The sequence below is a fragment of the Tinamus guttatus genome, unplaced genomic scaffold (genome assembly GCF_059628265.1).
Source record: "Tinamus guttatus ecotype Peru unplaced genomic scaffold, ASM5962826v1 Tinamus_guttatus_pri_ptg000602l, whole genome shotgun sequence".
NCBI classification, from domain to species: Eukaryota; Metazoa; Chordata; class Aves; order Tinamiformes; family Tinamidae; genus Tinamus; species Tinamus guttatus.
Window position 1 is genome coordinate 5137634 of NW_028289136.1, and position 22590 is coordinate 5160223.

The following is a 22590-nucleotide window of genomic DNA, read 5'->3' on the forward strand; positions in this document are numbered from 1 at the left end:
AAATATTTCTCAGATTGTTTTTCCCATACCACCCACAGGTTTTTTCCACAAGAGGAAGCTGCTTATGTCGAGTGCTGTGGGAACCTAATTGTTACTTTATCGCGCAGTGAGGGGGGAAAAAAAGTGCTAATTAAACAACGTGCTTTTCTAAAACCAGATACTTTCATTTTCTAGAAAGAGGAAGCTTAATGTAAAATGCCTTCGTCTCTGCCTGGGTGAAACCAACTGAATTGCCAAGAACTTTTCTAATTTCATTTGCATAAGCCTTTTTCCAGCTACTTTGAAGAAAGTTCAAAGCTGTTTGGTTGTTTGCCGCTCAGCAGCAGGAATGCTGCCTTTTCATTTCCTCCCTGTTTGAGTACCAGTAGGGGTAAAACCATTCATCTGCATATGATAATGTTGTTCCTTTATTTGGATCTTCCCTTTCTAAACAGGGTCCATATTCGTGCGGGAGTCTGAAAGCTGCATTTGGCTCCAGAGGAATCAAGATAGGAGCTGATTTACCAGCTTCTCTTGGCTGATTACAGTAGTTTGAGACAGGTGATAAAGTGAATGTCCTTCTAAAGTTGGGAGCCTGGGCGGTAGACTTGAAATCTAGTCATGGCCATGTCACCAGCCTGGTTTCTTCTCTCCTTTATCTTGCGTTATTTTTGCCCTGTATCCCTGGTTTCTTGCTGCTTCTCCAACACGTTGCCAACTAAAAGTCCTATTCATCTTTTCCACGTTAGTCTCCCTGGTCTCCCTGTCTGGGGACCTGTTCATTTGGACATCACTGGTGGATAATTTGCTTCTCTCAACTCTGCCGTTACTGAAAAAGCCCTTATGCTCACAGAAAGAGCTGCAGTGTGCATGGACTTGAAGAGCTATTTTTTAACGGGAAGGCGCCTGCTCCCCTACCAGGTTGAGATGAAACACAGTCAGGCTGCATCAGTCTTTCTTATACAAGGAGCAGAAAAAGGAGGGCAATTTAGGAGGAAGCTGTGAGCATTGATGCTCCACAGGCCCTTCACGCAGGCGTGGGGCTACAGGGAGTCAAGGGAGCTCATTTGCCAGCACCACAGCCCTTGTCTTCGTCTGCTTTGCATAACCAAACAGGCAAGTGGCCCTTTAACAGGGTGATCAAAGTGCACTGAGAGCCCTTTTGGGTGCTTTTTGTTTTCCCATTTAAAATGAGTAGCCCTTGTTTAATTTCTTCATGAGTGAAGTCCATTATAACAGATAGGTATATCCAAATTGGATGTTAATGTCATTTAGCTGGGCAATAGCAGTTTAGAGAAATTCAACCACATCTTTTTCTTCATTTTCTTATTCTTCAAACATCTCTATTTTTGTGCCCTCAACTTTAGCTGTCTACTCATCCCTTTGCTTTGCTCTTACTTTGCACAATCTCTCTGAAATCTGTCTGATTTTATCCGGAACATTTATTCCCTTCTCCTTTAGTTCTGCTTGTTGTAAAAACAAACCAGAAAACCAGAACTGCTCGTTATGGGAAAGGTATCTCACTGATAATCAATTTGAGACCAGTCACTACAAATGGTGATAACGTGTTTGTTTTGTGGCTAAGGGCCAGGGGTTGCTGAGGCTGTGGCAGCACGAGAGCTGCTGCTTGAATATTTTAGGTGTATCAGCAGACACTGAAACCCTAAACCCAGAAATACAGGTTTCATAAATCCTCAACTGTGGCAAGCACTAGCAAACTGGTACCTTCATGTGCAGTGTGGCCATGCAAAAGGACAGAAGCTCCTCTACAGTTTGCCATGCTTTATGTGTGCAACACGCTTTATGTAGAGTCTGGGACATCAAACAATTTTAATTTTGGATGCCCTTCTGTTTTCTAGGTTATGGAGGATCTGCTCAAGACAGCAACAAGCACTGTACTCTCCAAATGTCCTCATGATGTTGAGCTTTTTCAAAAATATATAGCACCTGCACAGAAGGTAATAAATGCAACAGGAAAGTGTTGCAATCCTTTTATGCTATTTTGGTGCTCTTGGCAATAGGAGATTTTTTTTTAATAGGCTGTGCTGTGTTAGCTAACTATGAAAAGCCAAAAATCAGTCTCATCTTTTGTGATCATTCAGGACAGCACGGAGAGGACACACAATTTTCTATAGCTAGTGTGTGTGAAATAATTCATAGAATCATAGACTGCTTAAGGTTGGAAGGGACCTCTAGAGGTCATCTAGTCCAACCCCCCTGCACACGCAGGGTCACCTCTCTGACTTCTCAGCTCCAAAAAAACTAGGTATTTTTTCAGCACTGGGTGACTGGTAGTAGCTTTTGACCTACATCTCAGAAATTCGAGGGAGGTGGCTTTTCTGCATTTTCAGTGGACCCCGAACCCTTAGTTGTAGCTTTACATCTTTTGTTTTTCTTGTTTTTTACCAAGGACAGGTTGGAACAAATGCTGAAGAAGAAATTTGTGACGTAAGTACTTCTATTCCAAAACGTTCCTAAAGAGTTTTTATGGGGGGCCGCTTTTTATACATCTTCTTTTCCTTTTCCCAAATCAGTGTATTCTGAAAAGCATGAGTAGCAATTGCTGTTATGCTGTTTGCTACTCGCCCTTCCATCTACTCATGAGAAAAGGTATCTGTATCTGCTTCCCGAGGCCAAATCCTCCTTCCAGCACATAGCAGAGCAGAGCTTTGCCCACTCTTTTCCTTGGTTTCAGCGTTGGAGCTCTGCTACTTTTCACTTCTTCCCTCTAACAGTTCCCTTTTTTTGAATCTCTTTTTTATGCTATTTAAAACCATAGTTGGTTTTCTGTTGCCAAATGCTTGTGCTACTCTCCTTCGCACATGGAGAACTGGAACAAATAGAGGAGATTTTAGGTTCCTTCTTGTCCCCCTGCCCCCAAGAATATCTCCTCTTCCCATCCATTCCTGCCTCCTGAAATAGGAAGAGATTCTGCATTCATCCCCAGATACCTTGTCAGGCTGCTCAGCCCAACACTGGTTTTCCTGTTAAGCAGCTACAGGCACCCTCTGGCAGCAGGATCATGGTAGAGCCTCCTTGTGCATTTTGTATGCACAGACACCCCTGGAGACCTCTGAGGGGAATCTCTGTGCCCTATTTATTCCTTCTCTCTTTGACACCTGATATATTCATGATAAGACAGCGTTATATTCACCTTCTTCTGTGGTCCAAGAAGAAAGAGGGTGACATCCCACCTCCCTCTCCTTATTTTTCTTTTTCTAACTTGGTGTCACCCCATCTTCAAGTGCTGGCAAATCTGGGGCACTCCTGGCTTACACATTCCAGATGAATGGTACCTGGTCTGGTAAAGTTCTTCCTACTGAGGAAGAACTTCTTTGGTGTGAGGGTGCCAGAGCCCTGGCACAGGCTGCCCAGAGAGGCTGTGGAGTCTCCTGCTCTGGAGATCTTCAAGCCCACCTGGATGTGCCCAGGTGCCCCGTGCTCTGGGTGTCCCTGCTGGAGCAGGGGCTTGGACTAGATGATCTCTAGAGGTTCCTGCCAACCTCAACCATTCAACAGCTCAGGATGATACAACCCCCACCTGGGGGACACTGTGTTCCTCCCAGAGGTATTTCCTGCAGAAGCCTCCCATGTGTTAGTGAAACCTTGTTGAGGGTAGAACTCAGGTTCTTTAGGAAACTTCATTTATAGTTGGACTTAGCCAGTGATACGGGGAGATGAAGTAATTGTGACCAGGTTATCGTTCTCTCTCTCCACATTTGCAAGGTAGGTGGAAAACTTGGCAGATACTGCAGAGTATCTTCCACTGAGTCTCAATTTCCTGTGACCCGACCTACAGCATCTTTTGCTGCACTATTTCTCTTTGCTCCACCTTGATGTTTTTTTCTTTATGGGGAAGGATTCGATAAAAGTCTCTGGAGAAACTGCTCCCATAACTTTGTTGGAGGAGCAAGGGAACATTGTTGAAAGAAAATATTGGGATTTTTGCAAAGTAAAATGAAAATGTTTGAGCTACTGGCTTTTTGCACCCTGGTCTGTTATTTTCATGTGATGTTGTGCTGAACATGGTGTGTATTGGTGATGGCAAGTTATTTTCTTAAAAATAAATCAAGCTTAGATGAAAAAGTGCTTGTCAGAACTCACTTCTGGCTGAAATGCACCTTTGCAGTAATGCAAAAGTGCCTTGAGAGCTCAGCGCTTCTCATCTTACATCTAGCTGAAGCACAGGAAAAAGGTAGGGTTCTTGCCATATAAAATGTAGCTTTTTGGGTTCCATCCAAAGAAGTGTTGCTGGGAAGTCTGACATCACAGCACAAGTTAGCCTGGTAGCAGAGAAATGCCTCCTTAATTTTCCTGTGTGGCTCTTTGCCAGAAAACTTCCTTGTTATTCCTTTCACAGTTATCTTGAAGAGCTTATTTATTTATTTATTTATTTCAGAATTTCCTACAGTGAAGCAGTGGAAATTTTGAAGCAAGCTGCTCAGACCTTCACTTTCAAGCCAGAGGTAGGTCATTGCCTGGTTGCTTCTCCCTGCATCTGCTGGTGCTCACAGCCAGCCTGAACTTGGTGGATCTCGAGGAAACCTGCTTTTTGCTTTCTGATGCTGTGACAGAATTGGTACTCAACAGAAGTGCATTTATCTTGAGTGTTTTTGGTCAATCATAACCCAGATAAACCCGTTACCCTTGAAAGGTGAAATGGGAATTTTGTAGCAGTGGGGCATGTAACATTTGTAGGGAAGGAAAGGATGAGTTTGCTGCTGGGACATCAGGGCTTGGCAAAGATGTCTCTCTTTCCATGTGCAAATAGTGCCAAATATGTTGTAGATTCAGCAGCAGTCATCTGAGGAGACTTGCTGCAGTAGCCCTCATACAGCAGCGTGGTACCCAGATAGCTCCAAGAGTTTGACAAGGACTAATAAGGCAAAACCATGTCAAATACCATCTGATCTAGATGTAGGTAAAGGGATCCACTGTTTTTTTTCAGGGGATAATTATTGCCTGGGGAAAAAAATACTGCATGTTAGTCTTCCTGACACTATAATATTCTCTTGAAAATTATGTTTTGCTCAGTTTCAAACACATACACTGGTAGGGAGAATGTTCAAGGCAGAATCATAGAGTCATAGAATGCTTAAGTTTGGAAGGGACCTCTAGAGATCATCTAGTCCAACCCCCCTGCACACACAGGGTCACCTAGAGCACGTGGCACAGGACTGTGTCCAAGCGGGTTTGGAAGATCTCCAGAGAAGGAGACTCCACAACCTCTCTGGGCAGCCTGTTCCAGGGCTCTGTCATCCTCACTGTTAAGAAATTTTTCCTTAAGTTCCTATGGAACTTTTGGTGCTTCAGTTTGTGGCCATTCCCTCTAGTTCTGTCAGTGGCCACCACTGAGAAGAGGCCAGCACCATCCTCCTCACTGCCTCCCTTGAGGTACTTATAGACACTGCTCAGGTCCCCTCTCAACCTTCTCTTCTCCAGGCTGAACAGGCCCAGCTCCCTCAGCCTCTCCTCATAGGGCAGATGTTCCAGGCCCCTGATCATCCTTGTGGCCCTGCGCTGGACTCTCTCCAGCAGCTCCACATCCCTCTTGTCCTGTGGAGCCCAGAACTGGACACAATACTCCAGATGTGGCCTCACCAGGGCTGAGTAGAGGGGCAGGATCCCCTCCCTCGACCTGCTGGAGACGCTCTTCTTAACGCACCCCAGGATCCCATTGGCCTTCTTGGCCACAAGGGCACCCTGCTGCCTCATGGTCACCTTGTCGTCCACCATGACACCCAGGTCCCTCTCTACAGAGCTGAGGTAGTACCAACCTCGTATATTTCCTGTTTAATCTTGGTCTCCTGCTGCTGCTTCTAAGGAACGTGACCCTCTGTCTGAGGGGATTCATAGTCCCTTGAGTAACTTGCTGGTGTCTCCGTAAAAGTGGGAGTTCTACTGTTCTATAGCCACAAGTGAATCTAGCTACAAAATATGTTAATGATGTCGTCCCCAAATCACTGCTGTATTTCTGTTGCAAAGAGGGTGGATTTCCCAGGTGGCTACACAGAGGGTACCCAGAGCAGAGAGTTGAAAGGAACCATCTCAGTCAAATCTCTACCTTGACCTGGGCCAGCAAAGTTGGGTTTGGTGGAGGCTGGGAGAGTCAACAAGATACACACATCTCTCCCCACCCAGCCCCTGCAAATTCTTTGCATTTCCTACAGGGATCTGGAAGTTTCTAGTCAAAAGCCACCAAATTTACAACATTTCACTGCAGGAAAGCAGGAGGGATGAAGGGTATTGGGGTCATCCAAAGTTTCTAGTAACAAATAATTAGTTGATAGGATACTGTGGTTTCGTAAGTGAGAATTAATGTAGCATGTAACAGGACACAGCAGGAAAGAGAGCAGTGGACTGAGCAAATAAGCCTTCTGTGCACCAAAAGTAATACGGAAATGAGGCTTTAGGAGTTGAGTAAGCTAATTTTGGATGGGTGCCTATTTCCCTTACGCTCTCTGAAGTAACTTATTGTTGTTGTTCTTTGTTTCTTTCAGTGTGATATCAGATGCTTGGGCTTGATGCAAGGATATCTGGCCCTGCTCTCTTGAAGTTAAAGCATGTTGTTCACATGGCCTTGCTCTGCTTTTAAATCTGTAGGACTATGTTTTTCTGCATAGCAAGTTTTCCCAGTGAGAACTTGCTGTTTCTGTTTCCCGTTATTGAAAGCTGCACGTCTCTCTTGTGCAGGTATTTTGCTGTGTTTCTTGCCACAGGCAAGATGCACCGAAGCAGGATCCCAGGTCTCTCTCTGTTCTTTCCACAGTGGGGCTGTGACCTCCAAACTGAACATGAGAAGTACCTGGTGAAGCACTGCGGTGAGGTGCCCTTGTTTGTGATTAACTACCCCTATGACCTCAAACCTTTTTATATGCGGGACAACGAAGATGGGCCTCAACACACGGTGAGTCCAGTGGTCATTATTCTACCTCCTTTTTGCCTAGGTATCTTCTTAGTGGATTAGTAGGTAGATCAGGATATTTTGTACCTGTCCTTCAGTCGCTCCTCTCCGGTCTTTTCGTAGAAGAAATCCCCAAAGCAGAAATAACAAGATGAAGATTCAGGAGGTATCTAAGCAGGGAAAGCTTGTATATCTTTTTAATTTCTTAAGACAGATTTGGCACAGTTATTTCCTGACCTGAGAAACTTTTGTACAGCTATGTGAAATGCTGAGAATTGCATGGCTCCGTCACACTTCTGTCATGTGGATCCTCTGTCCAAGTATGTGCCATGTAATTCTCAAATAGCAGATAGAGACCAGTCCTATGCATGGAAATGTGATTTCCTAATTGAACTGAGACACCCTCAAACCTTGCTTCCACTGAAGAGGGATTAGCCTACCATTCACCACTGCTGCTTGGTTTGCATCAACTCTTGGGACAGTTCAGCTGTGAGATGAGAAAGGTAACCTGCAAAATGAAACAAAGAGGAAAACCTGCCCAAACCTAACACTTAGGCAGGTGCTAACACTCAGATCCTGACACTAAGTTCAGCTTATCGATCCATCACTATCATTACCACTAAAGCTGGCTCAAGGAGAGGGGGCAGAAGGCAAACACATTTCAGCTTCAGCTTGTATTGGAGCAGCTTAAACTCTAAGGAAATTGGGACTCCAGAAAATTTGCCTGTGTGTCTGCCAGCTCGTGAGTTGCTCTTAGGTTCTTGGCAGGTTCTTGGCACCCTTTTCAGGTTTGCCTACATGGGGGGCTATCCCATGAGAGTAACCTGGCACAGGTCAGTTCTCAGCACCTGATGCAGATGTCCTCCGTCTAAAACATCACTGCCCCTGGTTATGTTTCACCTAAACTTACTGATTTCCACCATTTGCAGCATGCAGCCCCCTCCCAATGTTTTCTGCCAAGCAGATTCCTTGATTTGGTGCAATCAAAATGTCCTCCCTTCCTGTCATGAGGGGACTTTCTCTGCATGTGCCAATGGTAAATAAAGTGTTCTGGACTCAGTAGGATTACAGTAGTTTTTTACTAGCTGCCTTCTTCTAAATATCAACCATCTTTTGATGCAGACTGTGTGCTTACATGGCCTGACTAATATTACACTTCTCTTTCTTCAACAGGTTGCAGCTGTTGATCTTCTAGTACCAGGAATAGGGGAGCTGTGTGGAGGCAGCTTGAGAGAGGAGCGACTGCACTTCATCCAGTCTCGTTTACAGAGGTACAGAAAACTCACAGGTGCCAGCAGAGTAGCCTGACCTGGGGGTGTTGCAGCAGCCCTTGCTGGTGGGGAAGCCAGAAGACTGGAAGAATAACTAATACTATTTTAAACAGTGAAATAGTGAAAGTGGAAGTTGTCATGTAGACAGAACCCAGATATTTTTGTCACCACATTGTGTAACTGAGGAACTGCAGAGTTGCAAGCTTCACTAGCTGTGATGTGCCTGGCCTCCGTGGCATAATTTCAGAAAATCTTGGCTTTTGCTAATAGTTGGTGGGAAGCTTCATTAGGAGTTGGATGGGACCTGTGCTGAGTCATCTGGGTTCTCTGACAGTCTCCTTCCCTGCTGCTGTGCTCTGGTTTGTGTGACTGAGTGATTTTAGGTAAATTCAGTCTCCCATTTTCAAATCTGCTAGTTAGTTAACAGTTATTGACATTATAGATGGGGAACCCTCCGTAGACAATTATCCCCTGGATTCTGTCTCGCTTTTCAAAAGAACCTTTCATTACTCATCTGAGTCAATTTGTGCCAGTCATACACTTGTACAAAGCAATTCTGGAGGAAGATTAATCCCAGAGTAATGTCATTTGCACATTGTGAATGACTTTATCACTCAGTTCAGCTGCATACTCACAGAGATGTAGCTAGTCAGTGGAGAAGAGCAAAATCCCTTTCAGCGTAATGAATCCAAAAGGCAGGGCAATTAAAATCACCAGAACATTAGTTCCTAATTTATGGTGTAGGAAGATAGTACTCCCTGCATTGCTTGTTGCTCTCCCTCTGAACCCTCCAGAAACAGACATGTTCCAGCTAAAGCCAAGGTGCCTGGTGCACTTTTTCATTTGATGTTATTACCCAAGGAGTAATCTCCATGAGATCTTGGAGTCTACTGCCCTCAAAGCATGGGGGACCTATGAGAGGTGCTTGTGGGGGCGTTAAAGACAGACTTTTTTTTTTTCATTTAACAAAAACAAAAGTCATAGGAATTGCTTTAAATAATTCTTCAGTGGCTTAAAGTACAATTCTGCCTTGAAGATGTTCCGGAAAATAAGACTGGAAAAGTAACACCTCTTATCGTAGGTTTTCTCACTTCTGCTGAGCCAAAATATCTTTTTCTTGCTTTCAAGCCTGCTTCTTGTGGAGCCAGTGTAATTGTGAGATGAAGAACTGGATTCTTGTCTCCTTGTCCACATTTCATGGAATAGTTCTCACAGTCCTAGTGAGGGACAGATTTGTTATGCACTGAATATTAGAGAAGCCAATCCTCTTTTGGCTTACAGAGGCTTTTTTGCATTGAGAGAAATGGAAAAGCTTCCCACCAATTCTGTGAGGGCAGGAAAAGGCCCAGAGTTGCACTGGTGGCATTTAGAAATAAATTTTAGTAGTTTTACAGAAATGCTTGCACATTAATGGAAGTTTAGCAATTTTGTGCACTAAAAAAAAGGAGAAAATTTGCCTCATTCTGTAGCACATACATGGCAAAAATCTCATTTGACTCATAAATGAAACCTGGCTGCGTGTCCTGGTAAATATGATATGCAAACCTGTACTCTGCAAACATTCACAGGCAGAGTTTACCAACGTGGTTAAAATCAAGATTATGCACAAGGCTCTGTGTGCTTCCAAAATTAAATATTTTGAGGAGCATGTTAGGAATCTATTGAAGATCGTCTACCAAGTACCAGAATCCACAGAAGCTTATCATGTCTTCCTCTAGTTTCACTTTTTGTACTGAGTTTAATTCACTGCAGCACTTTCTTCTAGGCAAGTGCTGTTTTTACAGATCCACTATGTTGTTTTCCTTATGAGAGTGTTTTTTTTATTATTCGTAGGTTGGGACTCGCAGATACCTACCAATGGTAAGACAATATCTTGTTCTGCAAGTTGTATTTCTTCCTTTGAGACTCTTTAAACAACTGTTTCTGGTTTTGATCTTGTTTCTCAGAGGAGATTTCTTGGCCCATTTGCCCTGCCATCGCTGCCAGTCTAAATGGAACAGCCAGTTCATTTGAACAAAATTTAATCTAAGGTTACTTAGTTTATCTTCCCAATTTGTCTACTCACAGGGCAATTCATTCCTGTCATTATGGTGTAAAGTGGATTAATTTACAGCCTGTCAGTGAATTTTGATATTAAATCATTAAACTGTGTACAAAATTGAATAGATTCTGACCACTGCTGTGTGAGATAAACAGGACACAGAACCACAAGCAGTTTGTGACCTTTAGCAGCTCCATGAATAACTGCTATTGCTATTGACGGGGCAGTTGGGTCGAAACATTTTCCCTGACAAAATGGTTGAAGCAATTGCAACCCTCCTCCTGAGGAGACAAAACAACCTTTGAATTAGTGGTCTAGTCTATTAAAATGACAATATTTTTATGCTCCTCTTGAAGAATGTTTCTCTGTATATACTTTGTCGTAAATACTGAGAGGGCAACAGTGCAAGAGAATTTCAAATTTAGAAGAGTGTGTTCAAATGCTCTTCAGTATTGGAATGATCATTAGGGACACTGTCATGATAAAGGTGGAATAAATACAGTATTCTCATCCTCTCCTCTTCCCACAATATAAAATGATTTGGAAATAGCCCAGTATATTGCAGACTTTTGTATCATCCATATAGAAACAGTGTCTTCCTGTAGTGTTTGTGTTTATGGGCCAGAATGTGATGTATCATTTCATCCAATGCAGAGCATATCCCTTCAGGAATTTTCTCTGTAATTTATTTGAGCCCATAGCTTCTGTTCATATGAAATATTTGTAGACAGCCATAGAGTTGAACTTAGACTGGAGCTGGTGTGTGTGTCCCCAGGTAAGACTGCTGGCAGAGAGCTGTTCTTACAACACTGCAAACCTGTGGTAGGAGGTAACCTTCAAGTTGAATCCATTTAGCATCTGTTCCTTGATTTTGTCCCCTTGGAACTAATATGAAATTCTCAGAAATATCCCAGGACCCCTGATGATCCTTAACAGGCTACGTTGTTGGTTTTCTCCTCCTAACTCTGGCTAGCACCACCTATCCTGGAGGAACATAGTTAGCACATTAGCACATGTAGATGTTTGCATACGAGGCATGGAAGGATTATCCTGACCCAGAATGATCAGTGGTTGGGTTAGATGCTAAGAAGCAGCCTGAGAAGTTCTGGTGTCCAGTGTCAGGGAACCTTGCAGCACTACTAAAATGGTCCAGTTTTGCCTTATATTTCCTTCAGGAGAGAACAGTAAGACTTGGTTCATCACCAGTTTGCAGTTTCATGTGATTTATCGCAGTCACATTCTAGAGACTCTTTCCTCCCTCTTACCTGCTCTCCAGCAAGGATGATGCAGCTTCCCAGAGAAGATTGGTGCTATTGGTACCCCACACCTTAACAGGGCCTGCTAGAAGGGACCAGGACAGAAGCATTGTGGGTGGCTTCTGCCCTTCGGTCTGGAATGTGACAGAAAAGAGGCAGGTGGCTTTGCCAGCATCCATCTATTCAGTCTTCTCCATTTGAGTGATTGAATTTAGTCTCCAAGGCTGGCGCACAGAATCTTTGCAGAACAGTTGAATCATTCCTTTTAAATATAATATTTGCTAACTGTTGAAGGGGTAGCTGTATGAAACACGGTCCCTTTTGAAGTCCTTTATATGCTGCCATATCCTGTTTCTGCCTGTCTTCTTCCCTGCTGAGCATGAGGGTATAGTGGCACCTCTAGAAGTGCTCCAGAAGTGTCGTGCATGCAGAATTCTTGGGCGTGCAGGCAGTTGATGATCTGAAACCCTATTTGGCTTTTGCCCATTCCTGCCTTTCAGAAAACTTTTCAAAAAGGTAGGTAAAGGACAAGTGCAGAACCACCTGCATCTCCTCAGCGGGGAGGTCAGTCTTTCCTGACTCCTCCCTTCAAGCAGTAAATAGCAAAAAGCCCAGTACTGTAAACTGTGGTCTTGGCTAATCCAAGGGCAGTCTGTGAAGATGGGATGGGGAAATCGCTCGCTGTCTCTGTGCCTCCTTCCTCCTGTTTTTTGGCCAGTTTAGGCTGCTAGCCCTGGGGGACAGAGGCTGAAATCTCTGGGAATACATGGCCTTGTATATGGGGGGCCTGAGCCTGATGTCAGACCCCAGGTTTCATCTCTCTCGAATTAGACGTTTCTGTGTCATCTCAGCGTTGTCCCCGCTCTGCATGGGCAAGGTTGAGCAGTGCTGGCCTCCTCCATTTCTAATCTCCTTTGCAGTTCAATGCCAGAGCATCCCACTGGATCCTTGTCCTTGTTTTGCAAAGTAGGGAGGAAGAGCTGAGCATCAAATGGGACGTAAGAAACAGCAACCCTGGAGAACCACTTCTAATCCAGTGACACAATTAATATTTTCCTTTAACCTTCCTCAGAGTTCAGCAAAAACAGATAGCCCTTAGCTCTCCTTGGCAGGAGGTTCATTTTATTATCACTGCTAAATAGACGGAAGAGCCCAGAACTCCGTGCTGGACTGTATGGAGACAGGCAGAAGGTCAGTGCCAAACCAGACCCCACCAACATCTGTGTGAGAATTGGCCCTTGCCTTCCCTGGGTGTCTTCGTTGGGACTTCTCAGAGAGACTTCAGCCCTTCTGCTCCAACCGAGCAGAAGCTGTGTGAAACCAAAGGTGGTGTTTCCCTTGGCACCAGGAACGTGTGATATTTTGCGCATCTCCCAAAACAGTCCTTGAAATTTCACGTCGTTTCATTAGCAGGTTTTATTCCCCAAGTTTTTCACGTTAATGTATTTTTCCTTCCTGTGGAATACTCGGCTCCACGGGCTGTGCGATGTCTTTGTTCCTTCAGCCCTGCTTTTCTTTTAACTGTGTGAGGAGGCTTCAGTGTAAGCAGGGGGTTAAATAAAAGACCCAAGCTTATATTTGTTTTGAAAGGAGACCAACGAAAAAAGAATATATTCTGCTTATGAATGGTCACTAAGAGAGACTGCTCTTCGTAGTGCATGCCGTGCAACACAGGAGCTTATGCTGATAATAAAAGGATGCAGGTTTTTAAATGGATGAAAGGAAATGCTTTTCTAACTTGGCACATAACAAGCTCCTGGAATTCCCTGCCAGGGGATGTTGTTGCAGCACATAGTTTAGTCAGATACAAATCTCAGAAGAACTACCAGTCCTCCAGGTCTAGGACATGAACTCCGGGGCCGGCTAGGGTCATGGAAAAATATTTCCCCCATGAAATAATGCTGCACAACCCCCTGGTTGCCAATGGAGGGCTCAGGCTTCTGGAGTACGAGCTACTGAGAGAGATGGCAAGACTCCTTTGTGGATGGTTTTGGGGTGAGAAACATCCAGTGTCTGGGGGTCATTGAATGAACAGAACCTCAGGGAGCAGTTTCCAGCCTAACGGGAGTTTTCTCTGTATCTGCATGCAGCTACTCTTCCTTTCATCTGAGAAGAATGGAAAATTTCTCAGTTCCTTTGCTTCTCCTAAGCACGCTCATCCGAAAGGATTCACAGGCCCCATCCTACAGCACTTTTAGCTCAGTGGGCTTTTCCATTAAACTTTAATGGGTTTGGTTTCAGTTTTTTCTTTGCCAAAATGGCTTCAGAAAGTGCTTTGAGATCTACAGGCTGAAAGCATTGGATAAGGGCAGAATTCATTATTGTTCATCTGGAAGAGGCTGAGTTGTTTCATCTCTTTTACAATGACTTTATAAACTCTGAGCCAGCTAAAAGGAAGAAAAGATGCTGGGCTCAGTCTCAACTCTCCTTGCACTGAGCCACGCTCCCTGATTTCATCGCCTGTGCTTGTGCCATGCTCTAAACTCCTAGTTGCAGCTAGAGTTGTCACCAGTTTGCCAGTTGCACCCAAGTCCCTCAGATTTGTGAGATCTTTCGCAGTATCAACTTTGAGCATCATTTTCCTTGCAAATCCTTAAAAAAGCAAGGATGAGCTCCCCGGAGCAGCGCCCGCTACCTCCGTAGGTGCCTGTGTTTGTCCAACAGTCATGAAGTGGCTGCCCTTGAGCCTGTCCAACTTGCAGCATTGGCAACACTGCCCTTCTGTGTCAGTGAGCGGGTGAGAAGTTCTGCTTCTGGGGTTACTACTAGCAGCAGTGGAAAGGAGGTGGAAAAAAATGGGGAAAAAAACTAAAGATTGGATTGATTGCAAGAAATGACTTCCCAAACTTTATTACTGTTAATGAATTGTAAGGGAAAATAATATTTCATGACCTAAAAGGCATGCTGTCAAGCTGAGCTGTCAGAGTAACCTCTTGCAGCCCTCCTTGCTGGAGACTGTATTTCTGTTCTGCAAATAGATCAGTCACATTATTTGTCTTCATTCTGTTGAAATAGAGGTCTCAATCAAACAAAATGCTTAAGCTTGTGAGCTTAAGCTCCCATCAAAGACCACAGCAAAGTGTCTTTTTAAAGACTGACACTATTGATATGTATTTAAATGTACTTGTTTTTTAAAAAAAGAAGAGATGAGGAAATGTTCATACAAGATCAGAAGCGTGTAGTAACCTCGAGTGACTCAGTCCCCTACTAATGCCTTCATGTAAAGAATAACAATTTTGTGGCCTGGGCAAGCTAAAGTTTGACTCCATAAATCAGCAGAACCATTGAGGTGGTTTTTTTCCTCCCATGAAAATAAAAATAAAGCTATTAGTGACGATTTATAGCTACAAACCTAGTGCATCGCATCAGATAGAGTCCAGCTGGGGAACAGGGAAGTCTAAAGTAAAACCATCACATTGCAGCCATAGGTTAACAACCATAAATTTGGAAAATCTGCTTCCAGACTAAGGAACTGAGATTTCTGTGGGCATCAGGTACTTTTCTCCAAAATAAAATGCCTTATTCCAGGGCTGAATTCTGGACAAGCTATGTCCAAGATTTTTTGCTGACCACTTGTGGAAATAAATGAATCAGGCTGTAAGAGTGATTGAAGTGAAAGTAACTAAAAGCCTCATAATAATCTTAAAAGGAAAATAAAAAAAGCTGAAGGACTATTTTAGCAGACAGCAAGACCTATTTGGTCAATGCACAAGTCTAAAGAAATTACTGGAAATGAAGTGATTTGGACTATTGAAAAGACAACTCAGCAGAAAATGGTAGAATTTGTTGCAGGGCAGATTGCAGCACGGTAAGGACGAGCCAGAGCCGAGCAGGTGACTCCAGCTCTGACGATGGAAACGTTCATGTCTGGATTTGAAACTCCCCTTATGTGAGCAGAGCTCTGCTCTTTGCATGCCAGGGAAACAGGCTGGAGTGTATTGGCAGAAGCAGAGCTGTGCTGCTTGAAATGCACTTGCATGTGGGGCTCGTGCTATTTTGCTTGTCAGAGAGTTGCCCCTTTTGGCACCCCTGACCGGTGCAGTCTGTGTTGGCAGAAATGCACGGGCTCAAAGAAGCAATTAAGACAGAAGGCAAAACTAAGAAAGAAACTCTTCATTTCAACAGCGTAACCGTGCTACAAATGTAACTTTTTGTTTAAATTGCAGGTATCTAGACCTCCGAAAATTTGGCTCAGTTCCTCACGGAGGCTTCGGAATGGGGTTTGAACGCTACCTGCAGTACCTCTTGGGAGTGGACAATATCAAGGATGTCATTCCTTTCCCCAGGTTTTCTCACTCCTGTCTCCTGTAGCTCCGCAGTTGACACACACGGAGAAAACGGACCATGTGCATCTAACCCGTTAGCACAGGAAAAAGTGTCATAACTTATTGGGAGGTCAAAAGAATTTTTATACTAGTGGAATTTGGGTAATGTAACACGCAGTTATTGAAAATCATATATTTTCTGGTAGGATTATGGAGGCACACTTGCAGTTAATTTGGCAACAGTTCATGTCTTCAGTGCACTTCCAAGTATTAATAAATCCCACTTAACCAAAGGGTTAAGATTCTCATGAGAGCAGCACGAGCCCTGGAAGTACTGAATAAGCATTGTTGGGAGGTAGTGGATTTTTTTTATGTGAAATATTAATAAGGAGGTGTGTCCTAAAATGTATTGGGAGCCAGGGCTGCAGTGAGGCTTTAATAGGCTTTAATTAAATGCCTGCTCAGTGCTTCGAAGATGGAGTGTTATAAAATTACGAAGTATTGACGTTGCCCTGATGCACTTGCTCTTACAAAAGGGCAGCAATAAAATATGATTCTCCCCACCCAGAATTAAAAGCAAATTGTGTTTACCTTGGAAAAAATCAGCCAAACCTTGCAAGGAAAAACATCATCCTGTAACTGCAGGAGTGAATTAGGAGATTATGATGTTTGATTTTGTGAATCATCAATAAAAATGCACACAGAGTTGTTTTGTAACCTTGTATGGTTTCTTCTTCTGTCATAAAACTGTGGCACCCAGCAGCATCATTGGTTCCTACAGGCTCTTTGATAGATGTTTCATTTCCCATGTGCCCCCATTAACTGCACAGCTCCTGCAGGAGGTATCTGTTTTCTATCTCCAAGAGAGCACATGGTCATAGCTGAAAGAAATGTTCAGTTAGATGAGGTTCATTCATATCCCCAAAGCCAACTCGCAGCTTAGGGGGCTCTTTTTGTTGTTATGGTTGCTTGGCTTGTTGTTGTTATTGAGAAAATACATGCTTATCTGGCCAAGCACATTTGTCTGTATTTCAAAACAACCAACATGTGCTCCCAGCTATTGCATATGTATTAAGTAATTGCTTATCACCATAGGATCTGAATGCCTTGCAGTCCTTAATGGATTTGTGCTCTCAGCCTCCCTGCCAGGTAGAGAAATAATCATTTTTGTTCTGATTACAGGATTGAGGGCAGATCAGGTGACTCACCTAAGGCAATTGGAAACCAGTGGTTTATCTGGGACTTGAACTGAGGTTTTCCAGCATCCTTCCCTTCTCAGTTATCACCAGTGGTCATTTGCATAGTGCTTGCTCCCAAGAAGCCCAAGATTGCAGCGGTATAAACAATATGTAAAGAGGGAAGGATTCCAAGGTAACAGCCTTGTTGCTAATGAACCTGATGTAAATCAGCACACACAATGTGAAGTGGCTGCAGAACAACCCTAAAGACTTTTCTTCAGAGCAGATGAAAGAGCCTGAAAAACAGTAATCAAATAGGACTGCACTGATAATACTGCAGTCCCAGTTCTCTCTGGTAGGGCTGGATAAAGCTGCACCTGCAGTATATAATAATATGTGTTTATGTAGTGTGGCACCTGCCATGTTTCACTGTGGTCCGTGGCTGGGGCTCACACGTATTACAGTCAGGCAGAAAACTTCACCACAAGATCATTGTTTTGGGGTGGTTTTTTGCATGTGTTGAGGCATCTCTTGCATGTTCAGATTTCTTTCATATCTTCTTCCTCCGCTCAAGTGGGCAGGTGTTAACTGCATTCATTCGTTTGTGGTTTCCAATATAGCCAGGGCCAAAAAGTCTGGTTCCACGAAAGGGTTCAAGCATCTGCCTGGTCTTTGAAACCACTGAGAAGTTCCTAAATCAGATACCCAAGTATCTGTGTGTGTTTGGACCATCTCTGCTTTTAACAGGTTTTCTTAGTGTGGGCCGTCACTGCTTAAGCTCAGGCCTTACATTTTGGAACAAGTTCTTTCAGCAGAAAGAAGTGGAAAGCTGCCCAACAGCCCCTTGCCCACCACATTCTTAAATAACCACCAGTTATCAAGGGGTCCTTATTGATTATTTTGGCATAGATGCTATAATTACACAAGAGGGTTAGACCTGGAAGCCCCTCCGTTGAAAACAGGGGGTGGCAGAGCAGTATCCTGGCCACTGTCATCCCTGGAGCACTTTTGGAGTAGCTGGGTAGCTGCTGGCATGAGCAAGTTGTTCTCAGGACCACAATTCAGGAGGTTGGTGATGGCTCAGCAAGGAGTCTGATGGGCCGGGTGGGGCTAAACAGCTACAGGATAAAAAAAATAAACAAGGTGTGGAAAAGAAGATAATAGGAGGTGGCAGAAAGCTGTGGGATGGTGTGGGCTGAGTGACAAGTTAAAGGGAAGAGCAGTGGGAGTGTTTGAAATGGGCTTGCCAAATGGTTGTCCGGGCCCCTGTGAGGTGACAGCTTGCAAGAGCAGAGGGCTGGGGCGATCCGCCCTTCATTCTTCACCTGGAGAAGAGTTTTCTGCAGGATATATTGAAAAGGTTGAGCCTTTGGCTTATTTGCAGGCAGGCGTGCAAGAAGTGTCAGAAGGGAGTTTTGTGTTTTAAATGCTTTTGAGCCATTGTAGAAAGGCAGATTTTAAACAAAGATGCAGCAAGGCTGCACTCAGAGAGAATCTGGCCGTGTTTGACCATCAGTCCAAGAGGAGCAGACTCCCTGGTCTCCTATGTGAGCTTCTACGTTCAGAGGCACCCGGTGAGTTGGCAGATCTCATGGGAAGGGTTGAGGTTAGGAGCATTGGCCTGAAAACTGTCCCTAAAGACATGGCTCCAGCAGCAGAAGGAAAGCAGAGTGGTTCCCACTGGAAGAAACCACCTGAAAGCTCTCTCAAGAGAGAAAAAAAGGGGATCCAGGCTTGGAAAGAGTCTTTGCCTGTCTGAGGGAGGGAAGGGTAGATAGAGCCTGTGTGATGGCACTGCTTCAGGTTAATGCTGTCATCAGTATTCTTGAGAAAATCTTGATTTTGGGGCATGTGGAGAGGGAGGGAGTCACTCTGTTGCTCAAGGTTGGCATTGTTTGCCTCGTGCTACGTGTATATGTAACGCCAGTTGATATTGCCAAGGAATGTGCTGTGTTTTGCCTGGGATTTCCATCTGGAATGTCATGCATTTCCTTTGAATCTGCTCTCAGAATGAAGCGGAAGCCAATCTAGAGGACAGAGGAGGCCATTTCATTTGGACATGCAGTCGGGTAAATACAGTGATAATTTCTTCAGACTTAAATGTTTCCTTGCTATATCTTAACTCTGGCTTCCTGCAGTGGTCGAAGCCCAGTAAAAACTCTTGACACTTCAAGTAAGAACCTCTTGCCCTTTGCATATAAGAATCCTCTCCTGGCCTGAATGCAGGAGCTCATTATGGGATGTGTGAAGGCAGTAAGTGCTCAGCTCAAACACAGGTAACCAGCATCCTTTCAGTAGGTTTTTTGGAAGTTTCGGTTCCTGCGGCAGCCAGCAGCACTCTGAGGTCTGTCCTCACCCTGACCTTTTGAGGTAAGAACCAACAACATGGACAACTGGGGTCCATGGGCTTCCAAAATCAGGCAGAGCCATTGAGAGGACACTGCTGGGGATAAAACAGCAGTGCAACCATTTTTTTTTTTCAGCAGTAGTTGTGGTTTACAGCCCATTAGTTGTTGGAGGGAAGGCCAAGACTTTGATGGGATATTTAATGTATAGTTGTGCTAGACTAATATTGATTGTTAGGGGAAATAGCTTATAGATGTGTTCTTCTTTGGGGATGAAGGGGACCCATTTGCCAAGAAACACTTTGGTCGTCGTTTCTGTTAAATGTGTGTATAGAGATAAGTGAGACTTTCCTGCTGCTGAAACCAACAACAGTTATTGCTGTTCTTTGAGCTTTTGCCTTAAGCTTGGGGAGAATTGGGAGTTGGATCCAGAGGAGAAATAAGGAAGATTTTGTATAAAGACCATCAAAGTTCTCATTTCCTCAAATCTAACCGAAACTACAGAAACTGCAAAAACGGTGGTCTCAGGGGTGGAATTTGTTATTTTGTCTAACTGTTTGTTGCAAAACCCTGACCTGCTGAAAGACTGTAAAGTTTTATTTTATGATCCTGCTGGTAAAGAGATATATATAATTTACTATACGAGTTCTTACAGACTTGGCTTACAACAAGTCTGACCCAGAGTTCAAAGAAATTATGGCTCCCATTGCTTTATAGCTGCAGTGAAATGTATTATTATCCAAACTACAGTTATATCTCAGTGTCTTCTGCACAAGGCATTAGGTAAAGATGTTTTAAAGAGACAGGTCGTGCATCCTGCAGGCTTTCATGAAGAGGGCAGGAGAAGGAAAAGACTCTGTGGCCATCTGAGAGATGTAACCAGCCCCATCAGAACTTGCAGGCTTGATGATGGGTGAAATGTGTGTGAAATGCTTCCAAATCCATGTTGTTATTGTTGGCACTATTGTACCGGGGGAAACTGAGGCATCGAGCAGTTAAGTTACCAGGAGTGTGTGGCAGAACCAAGAACCTGACCCAGATACCTGAATCCCTGCTCAGTGACACCGCTGGTGACTCCCCTGCTTGCCTTTGGGTGCACTGACACACCAGAAGCAACAAAGAAGGGGTGCAGTGGGTCCAGTTTCAATTGCTTTTTGGCATTTCTAACTTCTCAGACTTTGTTTCAGTGTTTTGTGTTGTTCCCTTTACATCCTGAGGCCTTTCATATGCGACAGTGCATATCTTACAGTAATGTTCCTTAGTTTTAGTACTCTTACAGTTGCTTTTTTTCTCTTTTTCTGAATAATTCGAGGCAGCCAAAAGAATGTATTGTTAATTTTCCTTGCAAAGCTTGAGCTGTGCTCACAGAGCTTAGCAGGAGCTTGATGCTTTTCACCAATAGCTGCATATTTTGTGTGTGCTGTAAAGGAAGTCTAAATTTTTAAAAGTAACCCATCATATGGGTTACTGGCCAAAAAACACAGAAATTGCTCAGAAAAAAGAAAATATAGTATGGTCTAGAAAGTGGCCTCGATAAACCTTGGTAAACACTTATTTTCTGTGTTGGACCATACTGTCTGCTCTGCCATGACTTCCAAGCGATGCTAGACCTCAAGCCACAGGGGAGAGTAATTACGTTTCATAAGCACAATGGCTTTTTAATGATAGTCCTATGGTGTCTTTACCTTCAAAGTGGCTTTGGAGCATTCAGGAGTGTCTCTGCTGCTCTTTGAAGATCCTGAAGATCCAGCTGAACGCTCCGTGTCGCGATTAAGCCGGATTGAGCCACGCGAAGTAGCCTTGAGATCCTTGTGCTGCTGAGATGCAGGCTGGGCTCCGACCCTGGGACACGCTCAGCAGGCCCAGACAGCCCCAAGCCCCGTGTCCTCTCTGTGTCCTGCTAGCAGGGCTGTCCAGTGGGACATCTGATGCACGAGGTGACCACAGGGATGTCAGGGACAGACAGACTCTCCTGAGTCTGTGGAGGGAAGCACAGCCCGAGGTGAGGGCAGAGTTAGACCTCCAGGCTCACCTTCGTGGGCTGAGGACATGTTTCTGCCATCTCTGTTACCGAGAGTCGTTTCTCAGCTGGTGCCAGCAGGATGGTCAGTCTGCAGCCCCAGATGATCCAGCTGTGAGCATCTGAGGGCCTGGTTTATAAAGACCTCAAACAGTCCTTCAAATCTCGTTAATAATTATGGCATTAATAAATTATTAGCATTTATGGTGGTGTAGGAAGTGCAGGATTCAAGTATTTGACGATCTTCATTGGCTTATCTGTTAATGAACTTGCCCGGTGGCTAGTCTGCCAGGGTTATATTGCCATCTCCTTGGAGTACGTGCCCTGGTCCTGGCACCGCATTACTCCAGTCCCTCCTTGAGGTCTTGCCATCTGTAACGGTGATAGCGTGGAAAAAGGAAGCAAGTTTGTGCTAAACCCTCTGAGATGCAGCATTGTGAGCTGCTCATCTCCCAGGTTATTGGAAACCCAGAGGACCATGTGGCCCAAAGCAGAGGCGCGCATGGCTGCAACTCGACGGCGTTCAGCTGCGAGGGGATCTGCTCTGGAGGGTTCCACACCAGGACATGGAGGCCACGCTCTGCCCCTGCCCTTGGGGACCTCCCCACACTTCGCCTGGTCTTCTTATGCCTGATGTGCAATTCTGTGCTCAGCAACCGGCTTTTAGGAGGTGCCGAAACGCAGTGGCTGTTTGAACCAGGAATACAACGTGCATCTTAACTGGCCTGAAGTGCCTGAAACCACCGCAGTGTGTCACAACCACAGGTTGCTCCAGTGAGGATCCTCCCTGGTAAAGGAGTACCCTGTTTTAGGCTGCGTTTGCAGGTCTCAGCATCTGTCTGGAGGATGTCCCGGTGTCGTCACTCAGCATCCGGGCCCATTTGGAAAGACGGCGACGTCTTGAATTTGCCAAGTTTGGCCTGATATTTGGTGGGAACAGGCTGTTACGTGCTGCCTTCATGGCTTAGCGTTGGCAGGAGCTGCATGGGGCTCGCAAGATAAGACTGTGGTGCAGCTGGTTTCCTTGTATTTACTCTCATCTATAACTTACCCAGAGCAGAGCTATGCTTCTGCTGTACATACACCCCTTGGTGCTTCCCCGCAGTGCAAAATGGGACCTGTGGGTCTCCTTCCCCATCATTCATTGACTTCTGCTCCTGCTCTCAATTTCCCTCTTTGTACAATGAGGATAATGAGATTTACGGGCCTCGGAGCTCACGTGCATCCCAGATACGTGCAAACCGCTCCGGTCTCTTTAGCTCCAAGCTGGTGTGTGTTGTACGATCATAAACAAAAGTGGAGATGCGTTTGCTAGATAATTTACACTTCTG

The 22590-nt window shown here is 44.5% G+C and overlaps 1 protein-coding gene and 1 long non-coding RNA gene across 3 annotated transcripts in view; one reads left to right on the forward strand and one right to left on the reverse strand.

Annotated features, from left to right (window-relative positions):
- NARS2 (asparaginyl-tRNA synthetase 2, mitochondrial) overlaps nucleotides 1-15867 on the forward strand; it is a 48715-nt gene extending 32848 nt beyond the window's left edge. Inside the window, exons 8-14 of one of the 2 annotated variants that reach the window (XM_010219884.2) lie at nucleotides 1839-1937; nucleotides 2390-2427; nucleotides 4379-4445; nucleotides 6749-6886; nucleotides 8057-8154; nucleotides 9988-10014; nucleotides 15618-15867. In XM_010219884.2, coding sequence (XP_010218186.2) covers nucleotides 1839-1937; nucleotides 2390-2427; nucleotides 4379-4445; nucleotides 6749-6886; nucleotides 8057-8154; nucleotides 9988-10014; nucleotides 15618-15762 — 612 coding nt within the window. In that variant the 3' untranslated portion in view covers nucleotides 15763-15867. The remainder of the gene's footprint in view (nucleotides 1-1838; nucleotides 1938-2389; nucleotides 2428-4378; nucleotides 4446-6748; nucleotides 6887-8056; nucleotides 8155-9987; nucleotides 10015-15617) is intronic. The other variant, XM_088535035.1, reaches the window with a different exon arrangement.
- LOC148592420 (uncharacterized) overlaps nucleotides 1-22590 on the reverse strand; it is a 381317-nt gene that overhangs the window by 252656 nt on the left and 106071 nt on the right. The window lies entirely within an intron of this gene.